General features: G+C 36.3%; 3 protein-coding genes across 10 annotated transcripts; all 3 read right to left on the bottom strand.

Moving 5' to 3' along the window:
- Positions 1–423: 423 nt before the first annotated feature.
- On the bottom strand, positions 424–2,319 carry asb11 (ankyrin repeat and SOCS box containing 11; the record flags this gene model as incomplete). Its single annotated transcript, XM_079463636.1, has 7 exons — positions 424–548; positions 628–813; positions 937–1,071; positions 1,158–1,308; positions 1,419–1,526; positions 1,918–1,997; positions 2,223–2,319. The coding sequence occupies 7 exons, from the start codon at positions 2,317–2,319 to the stop codon at positions 424–426; spliced, it is 882 nt and encodes a 293-aa protein (XP_079319762.1).
- Positions 2,320–3,172: 853 nt separating this feature from the next.
- piga (phosphatidylinositol glycan anchor biosynthesis, class A) lies at positions 3,173–6,838 on the bottom strand. Of its 5 annotated transcripts, none has more exons than XM_079463649.1 (8): positions 6,707–6,807; positions 6,534–6,568; positions 6,017–6,337; positions 5,461–5,893; positions 4,904–5,036; positions 4,685–4,817; positions 4,404–4,610; positions 3,184–4,302 (listed from the first exon to the last, which is right to left on the bottom strand). In XM_079463649.1, the coding sequence occupies exons 3-8, from the start codon at positions 6,290–6,292 to the stop codon at positions 4,036–4,038; spliced, it is 1,449 nt and encodes a 482-aa protein (XP_079319775.1). In that variant the 5' UTR covers positions 6,293–6,337; positions 6,534–6,568; positions 6,707–6,807; the 3' UTR covers positions 3,184–4,035. The 5 variants fall into 5 exon arrangements, 3 of the variants coding, with proteins under 3 accessions (XP_079319773.1, XP_079319775.1, XP_079319774.1); XR_013787104.1 differs by having other exon boundaries at positions 3,186–3,544; positions 3,818–4,302; positions 6,534–6,838; XR_013787105.1 differs by having other exon boundaries at positions 3,186–3,544; positions 3,818–4,302; positions 6,538–6,803.
- A 5,547-nt stretch (positions 6,839–12,385) lies between these two features.
- On the bottom strand, positions 12,386–15,208 carry LOC306898413 (E3 ubiquitin-protein ligase TRIM69-like). Of its 4 annotated transcripts, none has more exons than XM_079463872.1 (11): positions 15,086–15,208; positions 14,851–14,975; positions 14,699–14,749; positions 14,494–14,598; positions 14,270–14,404; positions 14,082–14,186; positions 13,841–13,975; positions 13,552–13,603; positions 13,419–13,448; positions 13,286–13,312; positions 12,386–13,140 (listed from the first exon to the last, which is right to left on the bottom strand). In XM_079463872.1, exons 1-11 carry the CDS (start codon positions 15,099–15,101, stop codon positions 12,614–12,616), a joined length of 1,308 nt encoding a protein of 435 aa, XP_079319998.1. In that variant the 5' UTR covers positions 15,102–15,208; the 3' UTR covers positions 12,386–12,613. The 4 variants fall into 4 exon arrangements, with proteins under 4 accessions (XP_079319998.1, XP_079319999.1, XP_079320000.1 ...); XM_079463873.1 differs by having other exon boundaries at positions 12,387–13,140; positions 14,705–14,749; positions 15,086–15,204; XM_079463874.1 differs by lacking the exon at positions 13,419–13,448 and having other exon boundaries at positions 12,400–13,140.

Genomic DNA, 15,208 nt, shown 5'->3' with positions numbered 1-15,208 from the left:
ATAAATCACTTTATAGGGAAGCTCACTAGTTGATAGAATTCCAAATAGTAAGTTGAACTGATGTGTAAGTAAGTTTTATTGTACATTATAATTATTATAAAAAATAACGCAATATAGTCTAGATGTACTATTACAACAAACATAAATTATGAGAATTAAAATAAAAATGTAACGTAGACGCATGTTATAGTGAATTACTTGTTTTGTCTGGATTAAATGATTGTGCGGGTGTTTTTCTGTGTGACCATAATACACCAAAATAAGCAACATGCTTTTGAATGTAGAAAATATTTATTATACTTTGGTCCAACTTTTACACTTATTTACAGATAAAAGATGATATTGTGATAAGCAGACAAGAAAGTTGAATTGAGTTGCTGAGACAACACAAAAACGGTTGTGAATGTGAATGCATTTTTGTGTTTAATGATAGAGAAGATAATTTTGTAGGCTATGTGGTAAGCAAAGCATCTTGGTTTTATTTAATCTTTTTTGGCCCAGGGAACGGCGAATACACCATCTGCACAGCTGAGACAGGGAGCTGGGACCTATAGAACCAAATACGAGACAAAATCAGTATCACAGTGCACATGGGCATATGGAGTGCGTATATATGGTTGTATTTACCTGGAACTTGCAGGAGCTGTTTAATGTTCTGATCTGTAGTCAAGTCCAGTGGTTTATTTCCCCCAGAGTTTCTTGATGTCCTATCAGCACCATATTCTAACAGAAGCTCCACCTCCTTTGCCCCACTGACTCTGGCAGCTGCGTGTAAAGGTGTGTCAAGACCACACCCACATTGAACATCAGCACCTGAAAACACAGTTTTTAATAAATAATTGTATGCAAAAGTCGATGTTTTGCATTATGAATGTATCACTGTATAGATTTTAATAAATTAAATTGCAGTATTGCAGTAATATGTGTGATTCTGACCTGAGATCAGCAGTCTCTGTACACATTCTGTGCTTTTGGATTCGCATCCACAATACAGCGGCGTTCCTATGCTGGGCATCTCCATGTCAACATTCACACCATGTGATAAAAGCAGTTCAACACATGCCGTGTGACCTAAAACAAACATAAAACACCCCATTTATTAATTGTATTTACAGCAGCGTAAAATTGCTATGAACATATCTCACACAGACACACACCTCTCTTTGCAGCTTCGTGAAGAGGTGAGCATCGCAGGTGAGCTGGATGGTGGGGTGAGCTGTACATTAAAATAAGACTGACGAGGGCGGGGTTTCCACCACAGCACGCACTAAAGAGAGGAGTGGCTCCATCAATAGTAACAACATTTGCCTGAAACATAATAAATGTGTTTGTTTATTAATGCAGCAATTATGTTGAGTCCGTGTTAAAACTTTATCTGAATGACAGAAAATACAGTAAAAGATGGCTACTTTACGTACATCAGCTCCATGCTCGAGCAGAAGTTTAGCACAGGTAAAATGGCCTCCAAGACATGCTTCATGGAGTGGTGTAATTCCATCTAGTGTAGCCATGCCCACACAATACCCCTGTGTACATGCAAACATGGGTTGTTAACTTCATTCATTCATAATAGGTAGCGTTGAAAAAAAACATAAAAAATCTTTAAAAGAAGCCAGAGTGAATCCAGGGAGTATTTGCAACATTTTAACCGCTTTCATTATTGAATTAGATAACACATCAAACAAAAACACATCATTCCAAGGACAAATTCATAGTTGTATCATTAAAAGGCTAACAAATATCTTCGGATAAAACGTTTCCTTGAGAAGTATGCTCGTATTATTTCTTAAAAAAATGCCCCTTGTTATAATACAATGGCCTTTTTAAGCTTTCATTAATTTACCCACTAACATTTACTCAAAAAAATTATATGAAATTAAATTGAACTTAACACAACATTTTTTGTTACAATAGTACCTGTGAAAGAAGTCTTCGCAGTGGCAGCAATCTTCCTTGCAATGCAGCATCATGCAAAGGTGTTCTATCATCCCAGGAACCTAACGAAACATTACATTTACTATCTAGTAGACATAATACTGACTATATGACATAATAATAGGCTACATAACACACATAATACATACAGAAACTCTAACTTTAAAGGTACTATCATCTCTGTAATATTAATTGCAGTATATGGAAAGCTGCATGATGTTTCATGTTACCATTTTTTTGTACATCAACACATTCAAGAAGAAATTAATCAGAATTAGAGAGCTCACCTGCCATTAGTGTATTACACACTTGTCCTCCGTACATGTGAAATCTGTGATCCCATGGTTTACTCCACACACTCATTTCAGCATGAACCACAGCCATTATTTAAAACTCACTGTAAAACAACTGATACAACTCACAGGAAGATCATTGCTGTAATTGTGGAGCGCAGTAAGTGTATATGGCCTTCAAGGAAACACACACCCCCTGGGTGTGTAAGAATGCACCTCCCACCATTATCAGGGATACACCCCACCTAAGAAGTGAGTGTCCCCCACATAAACAAATAAGGTTCACTAAGTCAGCAAAGGGAAATACCCAACACACATTGAAAAAGCATCTACATATAGACAGACTTACAGATCAACTATTCATAGCGTAAATTAAACTTTGATTATAGAAATCCTATAACAATATGTTAAAAAACACTCTTAAACACAAACTTCAATCTAAAATTTAAAATTAGAGGTGCGCATTTAATAATCGCATATGTGCAGAACTAAAACTGTATATAAGCTGCCTTTTTCAAAGTCAATGAGCCATGAATCAAAGTAATTAAAACTGCAAATGAAATTGAGGACACAGTATCTGCATCTCCAGCTAAACATAATTTGCATGCAGTGTTATGCAGGAACAGGTACTGCGGGATAGACATGCTGTTGAATATGTATGTACAGTATATGCATGTGCAAAAGAAGCCCAAAAGGGTGATAAGTGTTTGCAAATGGCTCACGGTTTTAACCTTGAATAGGCGAGGGTGTGAATTATCTGCTCTGTTTGGGTGTTACAATGAGATTACTGAGCTAGAGAGACCCTGACTGATATCAGCTTTTCCACAGCATGCCCCATTTAAACTCAAGATGAATTTAACTTATGGATGAACCTTTTATACAGTCTTTAGTTAAGTTAGTTTATTTTAGACATTTTCTTATTTGTGTGGTGAGCTACTAAAAAACACAAACACATATACGGCATGTTATTTAAGTTTATTAAAGATTGTGTAAAAAGGCAGGCAGCAGGAAGGCTTGTACATCATAATCACAGTTATAAATATTAACATAGAAGGTGAATATAAAATAACACCATACAAGAGTAAAAACAAGTGTGCTGCATCTGCACTAAAATAGAAATCAAACAGAGGAAAAAATCTGATGTGCAGAGGGACAAAGACAAAGCGGGTCGCTGATGACAGATATTAAAAGCTTTATATACTGTACACCTGAGGTTATTGTTTTATACAGAAGTGTAAACAGGTCAGTTGTGCACATCCCAAGTTCCTTTACATCTTTTCCTCCACCAAAAAAGTTACATTAAAGAAATAGTTCACCTTCAAAATGATTTACTCACCCTGTTGTCATTTTAAACCATTGTGATTTGCTTTCTTCTGCAGAAGACAAATAAAATATTTTGAAAAATGTTGGTAACAGAAAACCATTGGTTCCCATAGACTTTTATTGTATGGACACAACAGGGACCAATGGTTTTGTTACCAACATTGTTAAAAATATCTTCATTTGTGTTCAGAAGAAAGACAGAAGGCATGTAAATAATGACAGAATTTTCATTTTGTAGATGAACTATTCCATTTTAATATTTCAACAATACTTATTATATTCTTAATTTCAAGTAAGTTTTCTACAAAAAAAGAACATGTCATTATCTACTCTCTCATGTGGTTTTTAACCTACATTTTCTTTATTTTGTGAAACAATATAATTTACAAGTTTCAAAACGTAAGACTTCACATAACGTTTCATTCCATACCGGCATCTTTTTTGTTTCACAAAATGAAAAACCTTATCTGGGTTGGAAGTAATATCAGGACACAGAGCTTAAAGTTGGATTTGCAATTTTATGTTTCTTCTTACTAAAGCTCTGCCCCAAACGCCTGTGGGGGCCAGATGCATCTACAGCAACATCAATAAGGTGATCTGGGCGGAGCCAATGCAGAAACAGCAGGAAGAGAAAGTCAAGAACAGCCATAAAGGAGAAAATGGATCCTGCCACAGCACCGCAGTGATTCTGTAGTCTATGCAATCGATCGGACAGTGACAAAACAGGCTCCTTGCATACACGGTTATACACCTGCAGCAAACACAGAAAGAGAGGATATATAACATACATATAGTTACGATTCTGATAAAGCGTTTACCTTTGCATATGAATGTGACATTATTAAAACGTACCTTCTCCGTTCGCTCTGCAACGTTTCTCCAGGTGTAGAGAGTTTGGACCTTGCTGTGGATAACAGCAGGAGACGAAACATTTCCTGTGCGTATTCTTGCAATTACAGTTTCTAATCCATCACAGATGGATCGAACTGTTGGTTCACAGAGTGTCACCAACTCATTAGGCAGGACCTCAGGTATACCTCCAACCCGAGTGCTTACCACCTAAACACAGAAAAGAATACCATTACACTAAGGTAACTTAGTGTCTACTGAAAATCGAAATAATCAAAACCTACCTGCAGCCCACAACTAGCTCCTTCTACTATGGCCATACAAAAGGCTTCAGTTAGAGAAGTGTTGAGAAAGATATGACCCTGAACAAGAACATCTCTCACATCTTTATGATCCAGAGCCCCCAGTAGACGAACACTGTATATACATGAAAATCAAGTACCGTATTAACAATGATACAAACTTATATAGAAAAGCTTTATGTGGCCTGCTGGCTGTCTTACCGGTCATGAAGCTGATACTTCTCTCGAACTTCTTCGAGAACAATTCTTTTGGGTCCCTCTCCACCAATCAGAAAGCAGAGATCTGGGTACTTTCCACATAGTTCAGGAATGATTCCACTTAGTAAATCAATCCCTTAAAACAACCAGCCAACAAAACACATGCAACATTATTTCATTCTGAAATACAAATAAAGTGAATTTTACTGATAAAAAGTATCTGGGGAAACTCAGATGAAGTTGTGGGGGACTGACAGAACTAGGCATACATTTAACAATGAATAAATAAGTACCTCACATTCTAACGGACAGAGACCGGAAGCAGAGAAACACCTTTTCCAGCCGCACTGCTGCAATTGACATTCATTCAGCTTGTTTTCTCACAGGCATTCATTTTATTAACAAAAAGCAAGAGCATTGACCAGACAAGCGTTGACCCTACTTCCGGTTTGTACACTTCACGCTGTTAAATAGGTCTATCATATAATAAACAAAATCAACAAGTCAACTACTATCCAGAAAGGTAACAAGTAGCTGTGTAAGCACTACACACTACCTACCTTTCCTGTAAACCAGTCGACTAACGACCACAATAGTGATCTTGCTGTCGTCACGGCGACAGGGGTCAGGGGTGAAGTCAGTTGGGTCGACAGCATTCGGGATAACAGAGACAATCTCAGGGTCAAGTGTGGCCCGCAGTACAGTGTTCTCTTTACTAGTGTATGATACACACACAATGTGATTCGTGTCACATAATGAGACAGTCAGCAATTTATTAGTCAATATGGAGCTCAGATCTGCAAATCCGAAGAGAGAGTGATCTGTAAACACCGTATTGAGTCCCATGGTCTTGGCGTGGAAAAGCGCATCATGGGCCATTGCAGAGAAGGAGCTGTGAGCATGCACGATAGTGATGCCTTCACGCACAAACACGCACCTAAGTAGTGGAAAACTGTGGAAGCAGGAGGTGGCTGTAGACTGGTTATACATGACCTGAGAAGATATGACATCACATGATCAGTTTTTGAAGAAAGTTACAAAAGAGGAATGGTAAATATGATATACTTTTAACTGAGGGAGACACTTAAACTAAGTATAGCACAATACTAAACACACCTGCAACGGTAGGTAATAAACCTTCAGTCCATTGGTCAGGTAGCGAATACCACGGCGGTCTCCATAGGCATGTGTCGCTATGACAACCTTGTGGCCCTTCTCTATGAGGCACTGCGAGAGCTGGTAGATGTGACTCTCCACACCTCCCATATTTGGGTAGAAAAAGTCTGACACCATACATATTCTGTGCTTTAAACTGCCGTCATCATCAGTCTGCCTGTCTGCGTCCAGAGATGGAGAAGTTTTAAGAGTGTGACTTCTCCTCTTGTGTCCCATGGTAATGACAAATCATCAGTGCCTTCTCACACAATAGAAACGCACCTGTCAAAATAACATTTCAGTATTACAATGCGTCTGGTTTACCTGATGACATAATTACGTGAATTCATTTATCAAATTCAACTACAGTAGGATGTGTTTTTTATGTCCCGGCGAAATAACTAACGATGTATTAAGGAATATATTTAATATCGCGTTCATGTTATTTTCCATAAATCAAGAAGCTAAACGCACTTACCTACCCAGTCAATCCCTGGCTGGTGAGAGTGAATTCTGAACAGACAAATGAGGTCAGACTCTAAATATGTACGTGAGTTGTGTATATATTTAGCACGATTGAAACGCATCTTTAATTTGTTAAGTTTGACATTTACGGTTTAGTGAAACGGTCTCAATCTGAGGTTTCTGTACCCTAAACAAAACCCCGCCGCAGCAATGTCTACTTCCGTCTTCTTCTTCTTGAGTTTTACGGACAGCTGGCAAACCAGCTTGTAGGTGCATTACCGCCACCTTCTGAACTGGAGTGTGTAGCCGTTCTAATTCTTGGCAAATTACCTCAGTTATTCTTTATATACACACACACACACATATATATATGTATATATAAATCCTGCAATCCTGTTTCTTTTAAGAATATATTTAATCGCTCATTTACTTCCTTCAACTCCCCACTTAGAATATACTTTAATGTAAATTATAAATCCAATTGCACAACTGCTTCTTTTAATTTCCCTATCTTTTTCATATCCTTTACATTCTATATTGACACAGGTTCTACAGATTCTTGTTGATTATACTTTTGACATATTCCATTTGGATGTTTATTTATTTAATAAAGTGTCGTGTTGAGTTTTATTCTCAGAAATGAGAGCACTACTCCCCTTCAATTCCCCCCATGAAATTTCCAATACCAATATACCTCTTAATATTATACAAATGTCTTCCTGTACTATTTGTATCCCAATAATTCTGCCATTTTTTTATAATAGCTTTTTTAAATAGTTATTGCCTCACCTTTACTTAATAAAACTATAATTTATATTATTTGTGAGTGTTAAATGTCAGGTTCCTTTCGAACACTAAATCTCATTAACACTTTCTGTGTTTTGGATCACCATTAAAATCTCAAATCGTAAATAGGTTGGATGTTGTGAGAGAATTCTTCTGCAGATCTGGGAGCACAAAAACAAGACACAGAGAGGCAACAAGCTTTTGAACTCATTTATGTCAGGGAAGACACGTCTTCATATACTGCACAGTATTACCTGTTATACCAAATAAGGTATAGAAACTATATGGAAGAAACATCTTTATATAGTGCACACTAAGACACCTGTTATACCAAGTAAGGTATAGAAACTATATGAAAGAAACATCTTTATATAGTGCACACTAAGACACCTGTTATACCAAATAAGTTATAGAAAACCGGATGTCAAACAAAGAATGTTTAGTTTAGAATAGATCCCCTTCCTCCACATTTAGCCAGCTATCCGCTGTGAACAGGAAAACCCCACATAGGCTACACTTAGTCATTCATTTATGTGGATTTAATAATCTATGGGAAAAATAAATCTAACAGTGACATAATGGATAATTTGTCTTACTTCACCCCAACAAGTGTAGGAACCCCACTGAAAGATGCCTTCAAACCCATATTATGTAATCTCTTTTTATTTAATTTTAATCTATTTCATTCAATACATATATTCTACATGATTTTCCTGTTTTAATACTGGATAATGCTGACATACTGTCTGATGAAATTGAAACATTATTTTCCTTCTTTTCTTCAATCCACTTTAATCCTGTCATTATTGTAACCAGTTCTACTGTATATACAGAAAATGATCTGTTGTCATTTTTTAAATGTTATTGTCGTATTTAGGATAAGGAATATATACTACAGCTCATGTATTCCAATTCTCATGATTTTTTTAACCATTTGTAAACATCTTTAATTCCGTTGTATATTTCCTTTCCATAACATTTTTAACCAACCTATACAGCCAATTGTATCATTTTGTCTATTAATTCTTCTTGAATTTGTAAGTTAATTGATGATTGATGATCTAAATAACCAGTGAGGCTTTTCTGAATATGACAGTTGCTTTTCTTCATGGTGTAAATTAGTTTAATGCATTTGAAGAGGTTGCTCCGTACCGGATGACACTCCTCCAGCCATTGATTTGTGTGAGCTGCTCTTCTGAAATGGAGCTTAAAATGTCAAATGTATGCTCATTTCATGTACATTCATTTACATTATTTTAAGATGTCTCCACAATAGACATCATCCACACAGCACGTTTTTTTGTCATAGTAGACCAAGTCCTAGCCACTTGAATGGGCAAGACTGCTATACAATAAAACTACCAACGATAAAACCTGATGTTAACTTCATTTAATTTTAATTTTATTCATATAGCTTTTTACAATTTTCATTGTTGCAAAGCAGCTTTAAATAAATCATAATAAAAAACATTATTGGGGGAAAATAAACAAGAATATACATGGTATTATTTTTTCTCCATGCAATGTACACTGATAATAGTGAATTTTCAGAAAGTATATTTAATGTAGGTATATTATTCTTTTAAATATTGTTATCAGGACTGGGAGCCTTAAATAACCATATACCAGAACAATTTACAATAATACAAAAACAGAAATACAAAACATTTTTTTTTTGTTAAAATATGTTAACGTTCAAGTGTGTTGTTAAACGCAAGTTGTTTCAATAAATCAGCAGTCTCCCAGTGAGTAACGGTGAAGAGGTTTAATCGATTGGACTCTTGAAGGCGGATGCACTTTTCCCCATTCAAAACAATTGAACTGTGTTGTCTTGTTAATAACTTTGCTTGTTTACGAGACAAATGGCAGCTATAGGCCTACAGCAGCCACCTCTTCCTCATGAACTAAAACAACTTGACATAAGAAAAGATAGAACGACATTTTCATAAACTGTTCTTGTTTCTACGACAAGAAAACATCTGGTTCAATACAAAGCCAAAACCATAAATAACATTGACGTTGCTTTTTTATGCTGGACAGTGGACACAACTGCGAGAGACAAATGGTCCAAAAGATGACGTTATGGTTGCACTTTTTCTTTTGGACAGGTAACGTTAACGTTAATTACTTTTGACGTGTTTTTGAATATTCAATTCAATATGCATTGTTCCAAAGCAGCTTTACAAGGGGAAAACGAAAACCCCCCAAAAAAGGGTAAAACACAGAAATGAAAAGTTGAACTTGTTATAAAAAACACCTAGTAAATAATATCTAATGTCAGCATCTCCTGGTGGTTTATTTAGCATATTTTGCATTAAGTGAATGCTTGGCTGAAAAGATGCGTCTTTAATCTAGATTTAAATTGGGCAATTGTTTCTGATCCTCGAATAATATCAGGAAGGTTATTCTAGAGTTTTGGTGCTACCTATGAGAAAGCTCGACCCCCTTTGGTGGATTTAGTTGTTCTAGGTATTATCAAAAGTCCTGAGTTTTGAGATCTTAGAGAGCATGATGGGTTGTAGTGTGATAGAAGCTCTGTTATGTAGGTAGGGGCTAAACCCTTTAAGGCTTTATAGGTGAGTAAAATAACTTTAAAATCAATACGATACGTAATGGGTAGCCAGTGAAGGGTTGATAAAATTGGGGTTATGTGATCGTATTTTCTGGACCTGGTTAGAACTCTGGCAGCTGCGTTCTGAACTAACTGTAGTTTGTTTATTGATGATATAGGACAACCACTAAGTAGCGCATTACACCAGTCAAGTCTTGAGGTCATAAATGCATGAATAAGCTTTTCCGCGTCAGCAACACATATATTGTAACTTTAATTATATTGTAACTGTAATTAGCTATTTATGTATGTACTGTAGTTAAATACTTATGTAGCTTAAGGTATGAGCTCAATGCTAACCCCCAGCTACAGTGTAAATCTGAAATACTTTTTATTAATGAGAAATGACCACGTCCATACATTTGATGCATGAATTCACGAGTGTCAAGAATCGGGGGGGGGGGGGGGGTGGAAGAACCCAAGTGCAGGCAGACAAGGGGATGAAGGGGTTAACAAGTTTATTTAACAATAAACACAAAACAAAAACCCACGAGGGAGTAAAACAGGACAAGATAAATGATAGTGACAACCAGGACACGGACTAACTAGACTGGGAAAATAAATACTAAGGACAAGACTAGACTAACTCACCAAAACACACGGTACAAGCACTAGCAATAGAATTATGTCAATATATAACTATTTATATTTTAATTAATTGATGTTTATATTAATTTGTATTGTAATGTTACTGTCTAATATGTGTATTGAATAAACAATTTGTTTAATGGGTCCTGTAGTTCGTTCGCATTTAAACAAACCACATGGTACATTGACATCTAGCGGCTGAGGTTGGTATCGCAATCTAAATTAAAAATATCGGAGAGACAAGGTTTTTCTTGGTTTCTTTGGCTTGTTATCAGAACTAATCTACAGGCGCAGTCCTGTGGGCGAAAATGCCTTGTTGTTGCTAGAGGTCAGAGGAGAATGGGCCGACTTATTCAAGCTGATAGAAGAGCAACTTTGACTGAAATATCCACTCGTTACAACCGAGGTATGCAGCAAAGCATTTGTGAAGCCACAACACGCACAACCTTGAGGCGGATGGGCTACAACAGCAGAAGCCCCCACTGAGTACCACTCATCTCCACTACAAATAGGAAAAAGAGGCTACAATTTGCACGAGCTCACCAAAATTGGACAGTTGAAGACTGGAAAAATGTTGGCTGGTCTGATGAGTCTCGATTTCTGTTGAGACATTCAAATGGTAGAGTCAGAATTTGGCGTAAACAGAATGAGAACATGGATCCATCATGTCTTGTTACCAATGTGCAGGCTGGTGGTGGTGGTGTAATGGTGTGGGGGATGTTTTCTTGGCACACTTTAGGCTCTTTAGTACCAATTAAGTGCCACGGCCTACCTGAGCATTGTTTCTGACCATGTCCATCCCTTTTTGACCACCATGTACCCATCCTCTGATGGCTACTTCCAGCAGGATAATGCATCATGTTACAAAGCTCGAATCATTTCAAAAAGGTTTCTTGAATATGACAATGAGTTCACTGTACTAAAATGGTCCCGACAGTCACCAGATCTCAACCCAATAGGGCATCTCTGGGATGTGGTGGAATGGGAGCTTCGTGCCCTGGATGTGCATCCCACAAATTAGACAATTTTGGTCTTTCATTTCACTTATAACAGTAAGGGTTGGATATGAAATGTAACAATTCTACAGCTCCTATTGAATCTGCCACTGCTTATTTGCAATGATTTTTATTGGCATGTGCCACTTGCCAACATGAACTTGAATTGTGAGTGTAGTTTCCACTGCATATTTAACTTGATCCTATGTCTATCATACATTGTCTTTGTTTTTCGGCTTTAAACATCTCAGCTCCTTGGACCACTTTGAGATAAAATATCTTTGGATAGTCCAGGGACCTACAGTAAGAAACATAATCTAGAGTTATTTATATAGTGTCTAGAAAAGTTTGATGATTCATGTGAATATCTTATGTTCAAAGTATGTCTTGATCTGATCTAGTCATTGTAACATCAGCTCCGTCATCGTCGACCACAACTGCTCTGATCCAATTACCTGGACAATATCACATAAACATCAGTTTTCTGTGTGACATCGTTGCAAAATGTAACCTATCTTTGCTGTGATTCTTTCCAAGTGTGTTGCTAGGACTATTGAAAATGGTTTCCAAGGTGATACACTCCTTCTGTGTAGACATATATATATATATATATATATATATATATATATATATATATAATGTCTGTAAAAGTGTTCTTTGATAATTTTCACACCAATAACATTTCTTACCATGTATGTTTTCATATAGTCTCAACTTCTAGACATATTTAGGAATTTGAAACACATACTTCACCTGTTGCAATTTATTCTTTGAGCCCATTTTAAGCCTTTTCATCCTATTCCCCTTTTAAAAAGAAGACATACAAATAGGTTCAAAGAGCATATAACAAATATAAATGTAAAAACTGTATGCGACAAAGCGATATAGTAACCAGTGACAACAATGGTTTTGTGAAGTTTAATAAATGAACAGAAGAATAATACAACTCTTTTCGACAATGTATATTGCTATCAACAGCTTTACAGGGAAAACGTTTTAGTACAAACGTCAATGGTTATTTACAGCACTAGAAACTGGGGTACTGAGTCAAGAGACTGAATTTAAAGAAGATGCAGAGTTCCAATCTAAAATGGGATGTGTTTGGATGTATTCCTATAAAATCACCAACTCTCTGTTTGTCTCAATGGTGCCAAACATTGGGTAAATGTCTTCAGTTCCACTAAAATCTGTGATAAATGTGTAAATATGTCTTCGTTTTTTTGCATCATAGAAGGAGACCTGACCCTCATCTATGTCCAGGAAAACTCCTAGTTTAGAGGGTGTTGGCAGGTAAAGTTTAGTGACTGGTTCAGTCAGAGCTATTACAGTCCCCAGTTGCAGACGCAGATTCCAGTACCCCATTTTTGTGTTCATTTTGACATATCCATTCCGGAGGGCTGACTGTGTCACAACTCCCACCCGCCACTCATGTTTCTTCCTTACATCCACCTCCCAGTAATGACGACCTGTGTTATAACCCTCTTTGGCTTGAACACAAGTCCAGCCATCAAATTTAGAAAGCTTCCGTTCAAACCCGTTCCAGTTGTTTTGATAGCTGTATTTATGTACTTTCACAGATTTTCGGGTTTCAGAGACCTGGAGATCTGGGTTGGCTGTGTTTGGATCCAGAACTACAGAAGCTATAAGAAAATATAAAAAGGAAAATGTCAGGAACTCTGGATTTTAGAAACAGAAAAACTTGACGCTGTATTGTACATATATATGATTTGATGTTGAAAGTCTTATATCCATCAATTATATTAATTATATCAAGTTGAGATATACCTGTTGACTTTGTGATCCAATCCCAAACTGCAAAAATAAAAAGTCACATTGAATTAACCCTAACAGTGATGGCAAATTGACGTTATCTATCAAAATAGTAAAAAAAACTATTTTGCTTGACTAGTAAAATAACCTGAGTTGGGAACGGGTAGTCCAACTGCAGCTGGAAAAAAACAAACTTTTTAACACAACCTTTGAAAGCAAATTATATTTAAGTATAAAATATTATAACATCTCAAAAATGAAACACTGTTGTTAAATCTCACCTGTATTTTTGGATATCAGTTTTTTCTTCATCCACAGCCTTGGGGAGGAATCCTTCCATTCAAAGGAGAAACTTTTAGCATATACTTACAACGTCAAAGCCCCCCCAATTTATTTTTTATCTAAAATATATACGAATGAAAATAGAATATTACTTGAAATCTCATTGGAAAAATATTTCTACCATAGCAGTGGATGAGAAAGGTTGCCAACCCATGAGCTGTCTCTGTCATATAGTTATACATATACTTTTGAATGCTTTAATAAATATGAACCTTTACAGCCTTTTACCTCAGAGCTTTGTGACTGTAGTACAGTCCATATCATCCAGTCCATTACAGGAAGTATACTGGACTCTCCCTTCTTGCACTGTTTGTAGAGATCCTTCAGTGTTTCTTGATATTCCTTTGTTGGACATACTGAGTTCTAGATAAAACAAACAGAAAAATTTTGATAAAATATTTTAAATCAAACGTAACGTTGTGACTATGACAGGAATCTAAAATATGATCACAGTGCATGGTACAAATACCTCTTTTGCTTCTTTTAGTTTCTGAGCCCAGTCAGATAATAGTTTTTTAGCTTTGGTCCATTTCATTTCACTCTCCAGCCTGCTCTTCTCAGAAGGTGAATGTTTCTACATCAAATTAAAAACAGAACTAAACAAAGTAGATCCAAACATAGATTAAAACAACTACTTGTGAATATGCAGAACCACACCTCTAACAGTTTAACTTTCTCTTCATTTGTCTGTGTAGTCTCAAGCTCATCAGCCCAATGTAAAATATAATAATGCTGTTCTTCCTCTGTTCCTTTATTTTTCATCTTTCCAAACATCTGGGAGGACTTCTTAAACTGTGGAAGTTGCAAGATTTCAATTAAGATTTGAAACATTATTTAATAACTTATTTCAAACTTTAGAATAATTAAAAGGCCTTGTTTACTTGTAGGACTCTGTTTAGTTCAACAGCCAGTTCTCTTATGATGTCCTTTGCCTCGTCAAGAGACAGAATGTCTTTCTCATTGCTACTTGCACATTTGTTAAATTCCTGCAAAAGGAGTTTTACTTCCTTGATCAGTAAGTAGTTGCTCAGATATTGTTAATAATCCTTCACATGTATTAAATGCACAATATTTTATATAACGTACATTCACCTGGGGACAGACTTCATCAAATTTTGCCAATAGTTTAGCAAACCCCTGTGTTGAAAGAAAAACGGTGAATGCAAAGCAGTAAAAACTCCTACTGAACGCTTTTAGTTTGGAGAAAATGAAACTACTGTCTACAGTTTGTTTATTACCTGAAAGATCTGATCTCCCAGAGACGGTTTGTCAAGAGGGCATGAACGACAAACATTTTGAAATATTTTTGTGTGTGTTTTCCTCACACTTCTTTCACTTAAAGTAATACCAGGGTTTTGAGCTCCTGCAAAAATTATAGAATAAAACATTTACACATTACAAGAGATAATGCTGCTATGGATTTAAGCATTTAAAAGAGTAAGGCTAAGATTAAAAAAGAAAAATATGTACTACCGGCTGCACATGCCATATTTCTTGATTATTTCTATAATCCAAAGAGGGCACTTGCGATCTTTGACCATCACTGCATTCGAAAGAACTGATGTTGTTGTTATTCGAGAAGGGAATTGTTATACT

The sequence above is a fragment of the Barbatula barbatula genome (assembly GCF_947034865.1).
Source record: "Barbatula barbatula genome assembly, chromosome: 9".
NCBI classification, from domain to species: domain Eukaryota; kingdom Metazoa; phylum Chordata; class Actinopteri; order Cypriniformes; family Nemacheilidae; genus Barbatula; species Barbatula barbatula.
The sequence above is the reverse complement of the archived record's forward strand: the minus strand, read 5'-3'. Positions and strand labels throughout refer to the sequence as shown.